This window comes from Peromyscus californicus, unplaced genomic scaffold (genome assembly GCF_007827085.1).
Source record: "Peromyscus californicus insignis strain IS unplaced genomic scaffold, ASM782708v3 Scaffold_4__1_contigs__length_199733344, whole genome shotgun sequence".
NCBI classification, from domain to species: domain Eukaryota; kingdom Metazoa; phylum Chordata; class Mammalia; order Rodentia; family Cricetidae; genus Peromyscus; species Peromyscus californicus.
The window spans coordinates 80,895,431-80,913,445 of record NW_026294562.1 but is presented as its reverse complement, the minus strand read 5'-3'; the positions used below and the strand labels follow the sequence as shown (position 1 = coordinate 80,913,445).

Sequence of the window (18,015 nt, the reverse complement as noted above, 5' to 3'; positions counted from 1 at the left end):
GACAGCAGGCAAGGCTGTTAAAACTGAATTGACTATTCCTATAATTAGTTGTCTGGTCTCTTTTCCTCCCTGAGTTCAGGGTCAAGGAATGTGCCTGCTTGATTCTTGCTGCATGCCCAGCAGGCTCTTACAGAACAGGACACACTGAGGGAATAAAGGAGTAGGTGTCTCAAACCCAGGTTTATCTGTCTGTCTGTCCGTCCATCCGTCCGTCCATCCATCCATCCATCATCCCAACCTCAGTTTCCCCTCCCTCCTCTATTCCCATTCCCTCCTCCTACCTCCCTCTCCCAATATATTCCTCCTCTGTTTCTGTTTAGAAAGGGGAAGGCCTCCCATAGGTATCAACAAAACATGGCATATCAACTCAATTGATTTTTGTGTTTTTAGTATTTACTGATTATCTAATACATGCCTGGTACTTTTGAAGATTTAGAGTTACACCAGTGAATAAAACAGACAGTGAAACTTGCTTCTAAGGGGTGATTATCATTCTAGCCATGTTGACTGGCATTGTTATTGATGGATGTCCCAAAGGGTTCAATACACGTTCACCTTTCCTAGAATCATCTTCTGTTGATAGGACTTAGACATTCAAAGTGTGAAGTGGCTGCAAAGTGTTATTCATTGTCTCCAGGTTAACACAACACGTCTGTCCAAAGCTGGCATGGGTTTGCATGGATTCTGGGTACCCACAGTTGTCCCTCAGGCCTCTTCTAATGGTGCTGATACACCTGATGTCTTCCCCAGGTCATGCTCTCAGAGCGGAAGGGCACAGATGAGCTCTATGCTGTGAAGATCCTGAAGAAAGACGTAGTGATCCAGGATGACGATGTGGAGTGCACAATGGTGGAGAAGCGGGTGCTGGCACTGCCTGGGAAGCCACCATTCCTGACTCAGCTCCATTCCTGCTTCCAGACCATGGTAACTGGTCCAGTGCTCTGGGAAGTCACTTCGGGGTTTCCATAGGCTTTGGCCAGTAGCCATCCCAAGGAGATACTGGGCCTTTGGTGGTACCTGAGCAGTTTTCCTGGTGGGAGCTGAAGCATTCTGGCCCTACTGAAGTCAACTGACAATTCCAAAGGTTGCCACTGAATGCTGTCCCCCAGACAAATAGTTTTATAACCAGACAAGTCAAGCCTTTTCTAACATTAAGGGGTGACTTGGGGACAGGGACTCAGCAAGGTTTATAATGTATACTTCTAGATAGTTACAGTCAGTCCTCCCTGTTCTTTGGAGGAGCATGTGTACATCTCTGGAGGTTGTCTGAGGCCTTGCTAGGGGCCTTTAAAGGGAAGGATTTCCTGAGAGCACAGCCCTAAGAAGGCATCTGAGGCTGGGCACAGGGTTGTGCAAAAGGGCTGGTGAGCTCAGAACATGGCTGCCAGGATGAGTTGGGAACATTCATGCATTCCCTGCTGCTGCTGCCCCTGCAAGAGCACGATGTCACTTCAGTGGGTCCTGACCTTCCCTGGTCCTGTTAGATGTTGGCCTCCCTTTCCCAAGAGAAGAGGTCAGAGCACAAGTGCAAATTAAGAGTTTATTCCTGCAGAAGTGGTTCTGTGAAAGGCCAATGGCCTTGAGATTTGAAGATGCTTCCAGGGATTCTGTAGGATTCTTTTGGATGCCCCCCTCCCCCCGCCACCAGCTTTCAACCTACACACTGGCTTTAAATCTCACCCACTAGGTGAAATGGGATGGATGCTCTCGTATTCTGCATCTAATTTGGTATACCTTTGGCTGCTGATCTAGTGAGTCCCCAGTTCTGGGCTATTTGGTCTGTCTGTTTTCAGTCTGGGATTTGCTTACTGAAGTCTCACATCACCTCTGCATTCTTCGGTCTCCCTTGTGTTTTCTGAAAATTGGTAGCTGAGTCCAGAGGCTCGGTCAGACACAGCTTCTATCCCTTTGTAAGACTGTAGGTGACCCCAGGTTCTGGATGCAGTCTGTCACCAAAGGCAGACAACGCTCAAGGATCGTGGTGATGCTGGCCTGATTGATGCTCAGCACTAAGGCCATCCGCTCAATGGAAATCATCAGAAGGGAAGGTCTGTTTTGCATTTGCTAGCTGCAATGCTCTTACAAAGAGCGGCTTCCCCTCACTTGTTCCCTGGTGATCTGGTTCAGACAGAAAAGACAGAATTGATGCTTCATTTCTTCCCTTTTTAAGCTTCGGGATAATGAATTGGTTCCCAACTATGCTCTAAGGAGGACTAAAACTTGCTTTTAAAGTAAACTTTTAAGGGAAAGTAAGAGTCACTGTAAATAAAACTGTAAGTGAATGATAATTTATGTTGTATGGGTACTTGGCAAAGATCGGTTACAAAAGAAGTCAAATATCTCTAATGTTACTTTGGGCAATTCAGGACGGAAGAGGTCCACGTGTTAGCAGAGTCAGGACATAAACCTTGAGGCTCCCCTCCCCCTTTTCTATGACTGGTTCCCAAACTGACTCATGGACATCAGTGTGTGAATGACAGACTGCCGGGTAAACAGGCCAGTAGCAAACTTGGAGTGATGGTTGCCGCTTCAGCTGGGTGTGTTGAGATGGGAAGAAATGAGTCATGTGTGACTAATACTCATTAAAGGAGAGCATCTTCATCAGTAATGAACTGTTTTGAAAATGGCAATTTGGAGTGGATTTACAGTTTTGGTTTTTTTTTTTTTTTTGATGACATGTGGCCTCCCCCCCCCCCCCCAATCTGTGTTTCAGTTTTCTGGCATTAAATTCCAGGAGTTGCATCCATGTGACAATAGTACCAAGCACTAGGTTTGCCTCTAAGAATTGTCATGTGCCAGGGAGAAAGGACTGAGAACTGTGAGAGTCAGTGGACTATTGTCCTGCTTGGGGAGAGGTTCTGGGACTCCTTCCAGGCAGTCTCCCACTCCAGAAAGCCAAGGAATGCAACGGGCAACTTTCTCACCAATTGACAGTAAGATGAAACAGTTAATCCATCTCTAGGGGCTGTTTGGTTTTGGGGAGGTTGGAGTGGGGAATGCTTGGAGAAATCCATTTGTTCTAAGAAAAAAAGCCTGGTGAGGCCAGCTGAGAGAGCAGCAGACACCCAGCCTTCTCAGTCATGTTCAGACAGACACCCAGCCTTCTCAGTCATATTCAGACAGACACCCAGCCTTCTCAGTCATGTTCAGACAGACACCCAGCCTTCTCAGTCATGTTCAGACAGACACCCAGACATCTCACCTGTGTCCTGCGCTTCTTCACATTGCATAAAATGCCCCAACTTGTGTTATTTTCTTCATTTAAAAAGATTTATTATTTTTATTTTTCATTTTTTTGTTGTTTTTAGAGAGGGTCTTCTATATAGTCTTATCTGTCCTGGAACTCTCTATGTAAATCAGTCTGGACTCAAATTAAAAGATATCCTTCTGTCTCTACCTCCTGAGTGCTGGGATTAAAGGCATGTGTCATCATATCCAGCCCGACTTTAAAAAATTTGTGTGTGTGTGTGTGTGTGTGTGTGTGTGTGTGTGTGTGTGTGTGTGTATGTGTGTGTGTGTGTGTGTGTGTGTGTAAACCAAGTGTGTGTGGGCAATTGTGGAAACCAGAAGAGGATATTAAAGAGCCTGGAGCTAGAGATACAGACAGTTATGAGTCCCCCAAAGATGGGTGCTGGGAACTGGACCTAGGTCTTCTGTAAGAGCAGAAAGTGCTTTTAACTGCTAAGCCATCTCTCCAGTCCCATTTTCTTATTTTTGAAGCTAAGTACATGTATTTTAATTTTGCATAAAATAAATATAATAATACCCACTCTATGTGTGGCATGGGAGTTGCAAATTTAAGCTCCTTGGCAACTCTTAGATGGATTCTATTTTAACCATTTCACAGGACAAGGAAACTGAGGCCATACAGCTAGGCTATGTCAGGGCCAGGATTTGAACCCAGGCACAGTAGCAGTAATACTAATACACTTGTACACAAGGAGGTCTTTGGAATGTGGCTGACCTGGCTATCATTCTACCTGACAACCCTTGGTTGGAATCCCCAGCACATAAATGTCTCCATCTGGGCTTGAGCTCTATCCCAGCCTGTCACCTCTGACCTGCTCTGCAAAACCTCAGGTTTCCACCCCCTTGGTTTTCCCATCTCTAGGGTGAAACTGATTTTCTGTTGGAACATTTAGCATGTGTGAATCTTCAGAGATGTTTCCTCCCAGCCACACACAGAAGTTACAAAAGGGGTTTCCATAGCTGGAAGAGTACGGATCAAGGACCCAGAGCACTTCTCTATGGACACAGCACTAAGCCCCCAGTTCTTACTACTCGAGCTGAGCTGCACCATTAGGAGATGCCACCCAGTGACCTTACCAGTGACTGCATTAGTTTAGTTTACTGTTGATGTGGTAGAACACCTTGACCAAGACAACTTAGAGAAGGAGAGGGTTATTGTGTCTTGTGGCTCCAGAGGGATAAGAGTCTATCATGGTGGTGGGGGGGGGGGGGGGCAGGGGGAGCATGGCCGCCAGGGGCAGGCATGGTAGCTGGAACAAGAAGCTGAGCTCGCATCCTCAACCACAGGCATGAAGTGCGAGAGCAAACTGGAACTGATGAAGCTTTTAAGTCTTAAATCCCGCCCCCAGTGACGCATTTCTTCCAGCAAAGCTGTGCCACCTAAGCCTCCCCACACAGTGCCACCAACTGGGAACGAAGCCTATGGGGGACATTTCTCCCTCAAACCACCACAGTAACCATGACCCAAAGCAGCAGTGAGCAGTGACAAGCACCCTAGTCTGTGTCTTCCAGCCCCTCTTTTGGCAGGTTACATGACAAATGAGAATGATCACAGTCAGACAAGTTAAGGAACTTGTGTGATTTCACACAACAAATTAGTCATGGAGCCTGGATGTGTTCTAGAAGACTCCAGAACCCCAGGTCTGGAAGGCTTTGCTGCCCCCCAGCCCTGCCGCCATGCCTGAATTCCACATCGCTGCTTATGACTCACAAAACATTTCCTCTTTTGTTGCTGTGGCCACGCTTCACAACAATTGTCTGTCTTTCTGCCCAAAGGAAATCGACCCCAAGAAAAATAAAGTGACTCAGGTTATATAATCGACAAATGGGAACCCCGGAACTAGAGGCAGCGTTTCCTAATGGCCTGTTCAGTAGTCTTTCTACTGTGAAGTATCACCCCCACGCTACATGGATTCTGTAACAGTTAAGATTTTCTCTGAGGGAGTGACTAAACGTGGGGAGCATAATGGCCGTTGTTATTGTGGCTTAGAAAAGTTTCTGGGGAGGTCCCCTAGGGGTGATCATCCAGCACAATTCATATGCTAGCACTGTGGTGCCCTTGGCCTTGGAGGGATCCTGGGGGTGGGCAGTAGAGTTGGAACAGGCAGCATCCCTGAAAGTCAGAGCATGTGGCTGGTGTGTGGAGGGTTCCCAATTATTTCAACACGTATGTATTTGTTTGTTGAACCCATTGTCTCAAGGGCCTGTAGTGTCACCATGAGGGACACCTAGTGACAAGAGGTCCGGTCCCCATTCTGTTGGGGTTCCCATTCTACCAGGGAGACAGGAAAGTGAAAACCGTGACAGAGTGGAGGGACTCGAGTCAGGTGGACGGGTGCCGTGAGACAACATTTTTTTGATGGGATCAGCAAGGAGAGCGTTGGTGGTAAGGCTGACATTTGAGCAGAGACCGAGCTGGCAGGGCTCTCTGGGGGCAAAGCAGCAGCAAGAAGCAAGAAGAGTGTGTGTGAAAGCCCCAGGCAGGAGTACACTCCCTGTGTCTGAGGAGCAGCCAGAGGGCCAGCTGAGCCTGAGTGGATTGTCATATTGTATTTTGTGACCCAGAATTCCTTTATGAATCAGCTATCTTGAAAAGAACGGCAAATCTATTGTAGCATACTGCAAACTTGATTTTTTTTTTTTGGCTAGAGATCTAGAATTTTGAAAATTAAAGGTCCGTGATAGAAATTAAAAAAAAAAAAATCTGTAAAGTGGTCAAAACAGATGAATGTGAAATGCATCCACTAATACCCGGGATAGTTTTTGCCACTCTTGAAATGACACAAAGCTCACTATTTTAAAAGTTGCTTAGAAAAGCAAAACTCTGTCAGAAGTACCGTTACGCTGTATTTTCAAACCTTTCAAAAATAGGCATGGCATTTTCCACAAGTGGAAAATATAGAATATTAAATTTCATTTGATGTATTCTAAATGTGTTCAGCCTAAATATGCACATGGAAAATAATCAGAAGTAGGCATGGCCAAATCAAAATATTGATTAGATTCAGGGAAGGGTTTGTAGGCAACTGTTTTCTCCTTGAGTTCCCAGTATTTCAGAAGTGTCTATAAAAAAGGAATTAAAATTTGGTGTGGGTGTGTGTTATATTCACACATGTGTATACAGGCATGCGTACCCACACACACAGTCCAGAGGAGTTCGACATGTGGTCTGCTCTGTCCCTTGTTACCCTGAGACAAGGTCATCATGATCCAGTGATTGCAATACATCGACCCCTCACAGAGTTGGGGTTGCAGGTGTGTGCAGCCACACCCGAGTTTTTACATGGGTGCAGGGGATTAGAACTCAGGTCCTCATGTTAACACAGCAAATGCAAGGGCACTTACAGGTAAGAACCTATGAGCCATCTCCTTAGCCTCTTAAATTTTTAAAAAATTGCCACAAGATGGCAAAATAGATGCAGAAGTTTTTGGGAGAGAGTTAAGCTTTAGAGAATTGCTCATTAGATGAGCCAGTCTCGGGCAAATCAAGCTCCCGTGAGAAACACACAGGGCAAAGCACGCATTCCCCAGGGAGATGAATATGGACCTGTGATTACCGGCCACAGGACTCCTAGAAAGTCACTAACAGCTCTGAATATGGGTTTCATCATCTCATAAAGGGAACCCATTACATGGGGATTAAAAGAGACAGCTGACCGAATCTAACAGGCACTACTGAGTGGAAGCTGGTTCCACGGTTAGAGCTGAGCTGGGGCCCCTTGCCACACAGGTACAAAATGATTTCATTTCCTGCAATGTTTTTGCAGTTTTTCTCAGGGACAATTGTCAGCCAGGCACATTCATGTAATTTCCCAACTGCCAGTGGGCACAGGCAGTTAAGTTTCTTCAGCAAAACATCTATTTTAACTGTTTTCTTTTCAATTGAACATATGCACCTCTTTTTTTTTTTTAAATAGAATTAGATTTCATGAGTCATTGAAGGACAGAAGTTACTTCCTCCCCAAATTTGCTGCCATGGCCCAGCAATAACTCAGCTGCAAGGCATGCTGGGAGAAGCATCCACCCAGAATACAAAAGAGGACAGAGATGGAGATGGGGATGGTCTCCACTTATAGAATGTACCCTGGTGACATGCCTTTGAACTCCCAAGAGCATCCAAGGAGCAATGATGATTCAGGCCATATCTGGTTTAGTAGTAATGTCCAAGGGTGTGGTGGGACCTTAGGGCAATGCTGAAGAAGGTTCTGGCAAAGGTCTTGGTCAGAGATGCCTGGGTTATAAGAAATAGAACACTTCTATCCCACACCCAACTACCACATGCACAAACAAACACAAACTGCTAACACTAGGTAAGATGTTATGGGAGAGAAACAAAGGCACAGGTGTGCTTGACCTTGGAAGGACCTAGAATCTGCAAGTTGAAGGCAGATTGTCTGCTTCCTCGTTATTTCTGTGTTTTTCACTACTTGTGGCAAATGTGGCTTCCTTCCAATTTGTAATCACGGGGAAGAGAATCTGATTGGTTCAGCTTATATCAGGTGTTCTTTCATGGCCCAACCAAGTGCTCATTAGGTACTAACTCAGTAGGAGCCTTATAAAAAGTGTTGTATCTACTTGGAAGGCTTAAGTGGTGCTCCTGTTAGGTGGGCGATGCCAAAGGAGGCCAAGAAGATTCAGGCACAGATACAGGCTTCAGTGCTTCATAGGAGAGGAAGCTAGTACCCAAGGGGCTCCTGGGCACTTGGCAGGTATCAGGGATTCAAGGCTCTAATGATTAGAGGATCTTTGCAGGCAGGTAAGGCACCAGAAATGGAAACTGAGTATATAGTAGAGATAAAGGTAGTTGGGTTCTCTCTTTCTCAATGGTGGCATTGGCATATTCATTCGATAATCCAAGATCTATGAAGTCCCCAGAGGAAGAAAGGTGGTCCTAGCCCTGAGAACCTCTGTGTCTGTGAAAGGGCATTAGGAAGTTAAGGCAAAAAGAGCAGCAAGTTCTTGTTTGGGACTGGGATTCTCAAGCTGAAAAGGGGGAGAAAGGAGAGTTTGTAATCAGAAGTTTCTCTTGTTTCACCCAGCCCTGCCGTCCCGCAGCCGCTCATAAAATAATCACTGAAAGGCTTAATATTAATTACAAACTGTATGGCCTATGGCTCTGGCACATTATTATGTAGATGAAATTCTAAACAATCTTCGTAAATAAGAAACACAGAGCCAAATACAGATGTAAACAGCCAGAGAGATCAGAGAGTCATGACTACCTTATCTTACCACCTCGCCGCCACCGTCGCTTCCCCAGAGAGAGAGTTTCTTCCTGCCTGACTTGTCTTTTTATTGCCTTTCTGTTCTGCCTTCTCATTGGCTCTAAACCCAACCACATGACTTCCTCATCACTGCCTGTCTATATAGACCTCCAGGTCTCTATGGTTGGTACTGGGATTAAAGGCTCAGGTCACCACACTTGGCTGTGTACTTGACCATACCTAAACTCTGCCTGCCATGTGATCGGATTAAGGGCTTGAGCTACCACCGCCTGACTCTGCTTATGGCTCTCTTTGACCTCTGATCTCCAGGCAAACTTTATTTATTAACATACAAATAAAAGCACATTTCAGCACAAATAAAATATCACCATATTATTAACTAGCTCTTATAACTTAATTCAACCCATTCCTATTATTCTGTGTCTTGACACATGGCTTTGTGGCTTACCGGTACTTTGATATCTTGCTTCTCCTGGCGGCAGCTTGCAGCATCTCCCTTGACTTTTTTCTTCCTCTCTCTTCTTTTTGAGTGTACCACCTAACCTTATTCTGCCTCACCATTGGCCAAACAGCTTTATTTATCAACCAATCTGAGCAACACACATTCACAGTGTACAGAAAGACATCCCACAGCAAGAGTTGAATGTGGACACATCTCCTTGACCACACATTCACCTCAATGAAGGTCTGCGAATTCAGACTTGGCACACATTGTTGGACATGGAAGCATCCCATATGGAGGAGAAGCTGCTATGACTGTACTCCATTAGGAAGACAGAGAGTACGAACAACCAACCCAAGGTCTCAGAGCAAGTATCCTGTGTAACTAGGGTGTGAATCAGGACTGGCTGATGCCAAAGCCAGAGCACAAAATCACAGCGTTTCGTGGCTTCTCTGGAGAGAAGCAGATGGCTATGTGTGATAAAGGGAGCAGCTTACAGACACATGGAATTCATGGACCAGCCTTGAAAAAAAATCATTAAAAATCATTACATAGACAACTTCCCACAATTCATCTTAGAACATGGCACAAGAGCTTCCCACATGGTTGGTGTTCTCTCCAAGGTCTCATTAAAAGTGGCAAGGGACCTGGGGTGATGGCCTAGTGGATAACAGTGCTTGTTCCACCAACACGGGGAACTGAATTTGGATCCTGACTCCTATATAAACAGCTGGGCATGGCCTCATGCACCTGTAACCCTAGTGCTGTGTATGTGTGTGGGGAGACAGGAGGATGACCAGAGCCTGATGGCTGCCAGCTGCAGTACAGTGAGACCCTATCTTGAAGAAAGAAGGCAGAGTGATAAAACAGACCATCTAATGTCATCCTCTAGACTCTGTATACACAAACATGGGCACATGTGCACATACATCTCACACATACATACCATAATCACAGAGAAAATGGCAGAAGTCCCCCTCACCACCCACAAGCATCATGCCACACTCTATTTCAGTGATATTGAGGGAAGATTGTCTCTTCGAATGCCCTGGCTCCATGTACAGGCCCTCATATAAATTGTGCATATGCCACGCAATCATCATTTTACATGACCATCCCCTGTACTCACATTCCAAATTTGGAAAATCCTGTGCAACCATTGTACATGACATGGTGACAGACCAACATTTCATTTTATTTTTTTTTAATCTGCTGATGGAATACAAGAAGTAGAGGAAAGAAAACTGAGAATGCACGGAAGCTACTTTCAGCTTACAGTTCAAAGGAAAGAGTCAGAGCAGCATCAGTTTTGAAGAGGCACTTTAAGGCCGAGCAGAGTGGCTAGTCCGAAGAGAAAGGTGGTGAGTTTGCCTTTCTGGGCTTTTAATTGGAGACGACAGTGGAACACCCACTTAGAAACGTCCTGGAGCCAGCTGGAGCTGACTGGAGCTCAGAAGAGAGGGAAAGGATGGAAATACAAGTCAACATGCATCAGCCTAGAAAAAGGCTGTGAGCCGTGACAGGAGGGAGAGAGCCGTGCTGGGCTTTGCGCTAATCCTCAAAAAGTACTTTATGATTCCTATATGGGGGGGAGGGGTCTTATAAAAAACTATGGGTGTGAGAACAAGGAATTTTTGAGGCCATGGTTTTGTAAGAAGAGTGGGGAGCAAAGCCAAGTTCCAAGGAGCTGGGGGGAGCTAATTGGGTGGGAGTTGGGGGCTACGGAAGAGGCCCTATAGTTAGCTGAGGTCCCAAGGTTCACTTCTGGCCATTTCTTCTATTGCATTTATTTTAATTATAGTTTGAGTTAGTTATATGTATATATGAGCCAAGATGTTGGATGCTCTAGAGACAAGGTATGTATCTTACTCTTTATCTGGGCCCCTGTAATGACTAATACCATGACTCACACACACTCACACAAAATCAATGCGCAGAGCAAATTCCCAAACTTGCCTCTATTCAAGGTTTTCTCTAGATGACCACCAACTGACTACTGCAGGATAGGAATTTTGCGGTATGGACAAATGGTGTTCGTTTTTTAAAAATAAATTCTTTAAAGTACTGAGGCACCAAGGTCAAATTGGTCATATAATGTAAATAACAGAGTCCAGATATGAGTTTATGATTTTTACAGGGACAATGACTTTCCATTTATGAAGTTTTAATATATTTAAATAATTACATTTCTGTTTTAAAAGTGAATATTTACTTTCTTACTTATTTTAGTCTTGCCATGGAGCCCAAGATGGTCTTACAATCTTTCTGTCTCAGCCTCCCAAGTACTTCATTGTACATTCACCACCATGCCCAGAAAAAAAAAAAGCAAAACCCAAACAAACAACAACAACCATCCATAAACTGAATTTCTAAGACTCATTTTAAAGTAATTTCACATTTTGCATTTACATTTAAATACATTTTAATAGAGGAGTAAAAATTGGTGAAGAACTTACCCATCCAGGGCAATAGCTGAAATTCCCATCTCTATCATCTTCAGACACGATCTGGTCCCACCCATGACTCCCTGTCATATGTGACTCCATGTGTCTTATTCTTCCTCTTCAGCAATAATACCCATGAAATAAGAAGCTTCCTATGTTTAATTATATTTTCAAACTCCAAAAACCCAAATTATAAAAAGTACAGGCCTATGCACCTATGATTTCCTAAAATTATCTGTCACCCTGGTTTGAGAATTGTTGCCATTTGGAATGGTGTCTGGTGAATCCTCCACACTGGGCACTATGGGTTCCTCACAGAAACAAGGCTGGGCAGTGGAGTGCCACCTGACACCGAGTGGGCATCATTAAGTGTTCAGAGGCAAAGGGACAGCAAGATGCCAGCCATAACATTTAATAACTGAGGCACTGGTGGGCCCATGCTAGCCTGGTACAATTCAAAGATGGTGGACGTCAGGGTCCCCTACATACAGTGAGCAGTGGAAACAGACCATAAAACACTACCCTCAGTGGAGCCATCCGATGCTGGGATTCCAACTATTGAGTTTGGGGGGGGGGGGCGGGGGTTGTTGAATTAATCTAGCCAGAAATCAAGCAAGTAAAATCTCTCCCTCACTTCTCCCTCTGTGGCCAATGCCATCTGCTAGTTTTAAAAATAATTTTTAAAAGCAAGTGTTTTGGTTCTCTTCAGTGTGTGGCAAAGACAGATGCTATTTTAGGCTTGTTTTCTATCACCCCCCCTCAAGAACCAGGGGCTGAGTGTCTTTGGCTCTGGTGTACTGTCTACTTCACGCCGCCATCTTCAGTGTGACCTTTGTACAAACTGCATGTTCAACCTTCCCGTTTCCCCCTCTGCCTCTCGTGAGGTGGTTAGAAGGGAAAACAGTATTGATCTGAGAGAGAAAAAAAAATTCAAAAATATATATAATTGGTTGACTCGCTCTGCTTGCTGTAAATTTGCCAGCTCCAGCTGGATGCCCAGGTAGAGCACTGTGAACCTTCTCCCCTGCCGGGCTGGAGGCTTCCAAGGAAGGATGCATCGTACATCCCTCTGTGACATCCAGTTCAGAACCTTTCAAGCTGCTTGTACTCACTGGGGCCAGCATAGTGAGAAGCTTCAAGTATTGACCCTAGAACTCGTCCACCTTGGTTCAACTTGGTTCTGCCACTTACCAGTTGAGGGACTACTGACCAGCTACCTTTCTCCACATCAGCCTCCATGTATTAAGACAAGAGAATGATCTAATGCTTGCCCTGTTGGGTCATGTAGATACGTAAAAGAGGTAAGATACATAAAGCCTTTAACTCAGGTACACATCATTGGCTTGATGAAATGGCTTTGTGTCATTAGTATCTATATAATAACTTTAAATACACGCTTGGCAAACGTATAGTACTGGTTATATAGAGTAACATGAAAGCCTATGCATTGGAAGGAATTTTTTTTTTTTTGAATGCTGGATTAAATATTTCTTCTATGGCCAACATCTTAGGCAGTCTGTATACGCCATCCTATTTAGTGCCTATGAGCCGGGGCAAGTACCCACTGTGTAAGTGAAGAGAAATCTGGAGATCAGGGAGTTTAATAATTGTGTGGCATTGTACAGCTAGTAAGTACCAGAATGGCATCCCAACCTCACGTTCATTTTGGAGCTGGGACCTTTGCCCTGCAGCTTCCCCCTTACACCTGTTCTCTCGGCTTTTGAGCCCTCCCAGCAGCTTTACAACTTTTCATGTAAGACCAACTTTTACATCAAACCTCAGCTTGACCAGCACATTAAACAAACCAACTCACATTTCACGAAACCATACTCAGTGCTCTGTCCCCAGGACTCCGACCCTTTCTGTTCCGTTCTTAAGTTCATTCCATTCTAATTCCTGCTTCATTTTTCTCTTTAGAAAAAAAAATGACTATACCCCACCTAATTGACTTGGTGACCAGTTAAAGCAAGCACTGGTCTGGCTTGAGAAACCAGGTGACCCCTCCCCTCCACGTCCTTATCAGAGTCACAGTGTATAGCTCTGTGTGTCTCATTGGAGCCACTCTGTTTGAGATGGGGCTTATATTGTCTTCATCAAACGCAGGGGATGGAGGCCCAGGGACATAGAGTGATCTTCTGAGGCCTATCCCCAGAGAAGCTGCTGGGCCGGCACATCTTTTCCAACCTTCCAACTTATGATGGTGTTCAGGTGCCCACAAATTCCTGTAGCCTTCATCCGTTCAGTTGTTAATTTGCATCAATGGACTGCTTTGGCCAGAGATAGCGGGGATGCGGTACTATCCATCATAGACAGTGACTCACAAAATGAAGCTCCAAATCTTTACATTTTCCCACATGCAGACACCCCTACACGACCTGAATCAGCCCATCTCTGGTCCCCTCTCCCACCCTGTCTCCCTTCTTTTCTGTTCTCCACTTTCACTGGTTCCTGGTGGATCCCAAGGCATAGTAGGTGGACTGTCTGCCCGTGGCCTTTGCATCGGCTGCTTCCTCCACTAGATACATCCCTGCTCTGGGTGGCTTTGCTCAAACATCTCAGTGAGGTTTGTCCTGAGCACTTGATTGCAGTTGGAAGTCCCCCCCCCCCCCCCGTCTCATCTGCTGACATCTCAGTCTCTTTTACCTGCACCGATTTTTATGTCGCACTCCTAACCTTTAGGCACTCTGCTTGCTACCTCTAACGTCATCTTTAACAGCATCACTCTGCTAAGTTGAAACACAGAGGCTAGGGAATTTTGTTGGTTTTTGTTCATGACTTTTCTCTCTGGCACCTGTAATCTGGTACCTAGTAGGGCTCGGCAAATATTTCTTTACTTACTGGATAAATGAATAAACCGATGGACTAGACTATCATCAAGTTAAGTATATAAAGACAAACTGATGTGATCAGAGGGGACAGCCACAGAGGTTCGCGGAAGACTATAACAAGCAGACCTGACTTAGATTGGGTGGGTTAATTTAGAGGAAGCGGTTTTTTTAGCCTGGGAACATGAGGGGGATTTGAGTTTCCTGCAAATAGTGCAGGCCCTGCAAGCCAAAAGAAGGCAGAGTAAAGGAACGATCTACCCCAAGCAGAACTGAGAAGAGAGGGTGCCGTTCATTCGTTTAGCAAACACCCTTTGACAGAAGGAGGAATGTCCAATCTCAGGCAGGCATTTCCCAAGGACCATGGTACCTTCTGCCTCATTAGCCTCACTAACAGCACCAGGGTCTGATCCCCTCCACTGTTCAAACGAGGGAACCCAAATGTTAACACTTGAGATCCCCTGCTATCAAGAGTCAGAGCCAGGTTTCTAAACAGTCTCTTTGACTTCTAAGCATGTGCTCTTTCACTCTCTGGGTACCTACTGTGTGTTGCTCATGGTACCAGGAACAGGCTTACACAGCCCTGACCTGCAAGAGTTCACAGCATGCCTTGGGAGACATATAGAAAATCCCCTAAGTGGAGATACGGCTTTTTCCACTGGTTCCAGTTTCATTTCTGCATATTATGTTCTTATTTTAGGTTCTTGTTGTTGCTTATAAAAAGCAGAGAAGGGAGACTGGATTATCCATTATGGCCACATTGGAAAGAGGGAGTCTGTCTTGGGGGTGATTGACATGACTTAGCTTTAGATAGAGGGCGAGACATATGAATAACTAAACTGTCTGGCTCAAGGTGTGGTCCTGCCCTGCACTGACCCATCACTGTCTTGGCTCTGGTCTGTCCTACAGGGTGGTCTGACAGGTTGACAGACTGTGTGTAGTCTCTTCCCGAGAGGCAGGTTCCTCCTCTGACTGGGCACCAGTTCTTCATCTCTTTCCTTCTCCCAGCATGGGATTTCTGGGGAAATTTTAATACTTTGGGGTCCATTGTCTCCACAGTCTGATGGCTAAAAGGAAAGGCACAGGTGTCTCTTTAGGATGTCATTTCTCCTGACAGGAAGGTCATGATTGTGTGCCCTTTGCTTTTAAACTTCAGTCTTGAGAGATTTAGGGCAATCTGCTGGATTTGCCATGAAAATGCCTGAAATACGCCTGTGCACACATCAATATTTGCTGTAACAAAATGTCTGAGGAAAACGATTTAAGGGAAGAAGGTCAGTTTGGGGTCATTGTTTCACAGGTTTCAGTCTGTGGTCACCTGGACCCTCCCACTATTCCTCCCATCGATGAGGCAGAGCATGATGGTAGAGTGCTGTGGTGGAGCACAGGAAGGAAGGAGGGTTAGGGAAGCAGCCAGAGACAAAAGATACCCTTCAAGGGCATGTCCCCGTGACCCACGTCCTCCAGCTAGGTACCATCTCCTTAAGTTTCCACTGCCTCCCAATAGCTTACTAAGTTATGATCATGAGCAAATTAACCCATTAATGAAGCCCGAAGACTCATGATCCAACCAATTCCCCAAAGCCCCACCTCTGGACTCTGCTGCACTGATCTTTTGGGTTGAATATGATGTATTCTCATAGACTTATAGATGGAGGATTTGGCCACCAGCAGATAGACTTGTGGGAAGTAATTGGGTTAAGAGCTCTTGCCTAGGCAGTGGATTAATCCATCCACAGTATGATGATGTTTAACTGGGAGATGGTGAAGTAGGGGGTGAAACCAAGTAGGATAAGCAGGAGACTCAAGGATGTTCCTGAGGACTATTGTTCATCCTGACTCCTTCCTATATTTCTTCTGACTAGTTCCTGTCTGCCCTCAGCTGAGTGGGTCTGCCACATGTTTTGGCCACCATGATGTTCTGCTTCATATGGATCTAATCTAAAAACATGGAGACAGGTGGCCATAGACAGAAGCCATGAGCCAAAATAGACCCGTCTTCCCCTTAAGTTGCAGTCTCAGGTTTTTGGTTATAGTATCGAGAAAAGTAACTAACACAAATAGGGCTCAAGCCTTCAACACGTGAACATCTGGGGAGACATTCCAGGCCCAACCATAGTGATGTCTTCCTAGGCTGTTATTTTTCAAACTTTGCTAGTTGGTGGACTTTGCTAGCCACCAAGTTAGATGTCTGTCACCTAGTATTTCAAAACTCTGTGGCTTAAAGCACCAGTAAACACTTACCGCTTCACAATTCCTGTTAGGGGTTTAGGCTAGCACACTTCCCTAGAAGTCTAATATCCGGTCCCAAATGAAGTTACATCAAGTGGCCAGTGGGAACTGCAGTCCCCTGAAGGCTTGACTGAGGAGAAACAGTCTTTTCCAGGGTGATTCATTCACATGACTAGGGAGTCAGTGCTGTGTGTGAATAAGAAGCTTTAGGTTGCCAATAGGCCTCTTCTGTAGGACTGGTTGAGGTCTACACATCATACCTGCTGTAGAAGACATAATCGAAGAAAGTGCAGAGTGGAAGCTGTAAGGTCTTTTGTGACCTCATCCCAAAGTCATGCATGCTCTTGGTCACACAAATTAGCCCAGTCATTGAGGGGGAGCTAGGACAGGAGGGCATGCATATTAGGAGGTGAGATCATTGGAGAGCCAACGTGAAGACTGACTCCCACAGATACCTATTACTATAAAATTACCCACCCAGTATTTTCTACTTTTTGTTCCAGCAAACCTTGTTCTAAACAATAATATCAATTAAGTAGTAAGATCTGTGTGTTAATTTTATTTTCCAGCACAAATGAATTTCAATTTGTAGTTATTAATTAAAAGTGATTTCATTCCACTTGTGCTAGCCTGCACACTTACAGTGGCACAGAGGTTACCTTTAAGGGAATGCTGGGTCCTGCATGAAAGAACACATCAAGAATCCTGGTTTAATCATAGTTTTAATCATAAATCCCAGCTACTCCCTGCTCCCTGTTTGGAGCCTGAGAAACTATGGGGTACTGATATCGCTGTCTGCTCTCTTTCCTCAGGACCGTCTGTACTTTGTGATGGAGTATGTGAACGGGGGTGACCTCATGTACCACATCCAACAAGTTGGCCGGTTCAAGGAGCCCCACGCTGTGTAAGGCAGACCTCCCTCTGTGCCCTTTCTTGGGATAAATGGGTGTCAGTTCCTTTGAAGTTTTAACCAATGAGGGATTTTTCAACATCTAAAGCTTCCTCTGTGAGGAATATTTGGCCAAAGAGAACCGTATTCTGCTTGTCCGGGGATGTTTCTTTATGTTCTTGAAGGCCAGCTAAGAACTCATAGTTCTAAATCGATGGCTGTTTCATAATCTCTAATTTTTTTGCCCCTCAATCCTGAGAAAGGTCTTCTATCTTCCTCGGAGAATGTCTTTGCAGGTTTTATTTTTGTTGTTGTTGTTCGTTTGCTAATATTTATTGAGAGCTTTCTTTGTACCAGACCCTAAGTACTGAGCAAACACGGTCTCACTTCATCCTGAGCAGCACGGGGAGGGAGATAGTTTCATCCAAGCTTTACGAACGAGTGAACCAAGACCTGGAGGATGGGGAACGTCAAGGTTCTGGCACTAGGGGAGGATCTGTGTGGGTGAGGTCCACCTGCGTTTGTTCATCCGTTTCCTACGCCTCTTTCCCTCCGACTCTGGGGGAGATAAAGGATCAAGGTGATTAGCAGCCGTTGTCTGTGGGTTCTCCATTTTGTTCCTACTGATGCAGAAGCCAGTAAAAGATAATGTATAAAATAAAAATCTCACCAAGCTTTTTCTTTGCTTAGAACCCCGTGGGTGAGCAGG

General features: G+C 45.1%; 1 protein-coding gene across 3 annotated transcripts in view; it reads left to right on the top strand.

The window, feature by feature from the left end:
* Prkcb (protein kinase C beta) overlaps positions 1–18,015 on the top strand; it is a 344,023-nt gene that overhangs the window by 277,914 nt on the left and 48,094 nt on the right. For all 3 annotated transcript variants that reach the window (XM_052762091.1, XM_052762090.1, XM_052762092.1), the window contains 2 exons: positions 751–924; positions 17,230–17,321. In XM_052762091.1, the coding sequence (XP_052618051.1) occupies positions 751–924; positions 17,230–17,321 (266 nt within the window). The remainder of the gene's footprint in view (positions 1–750; positions 925–17,229; positions 17,322–18,015) is intronic.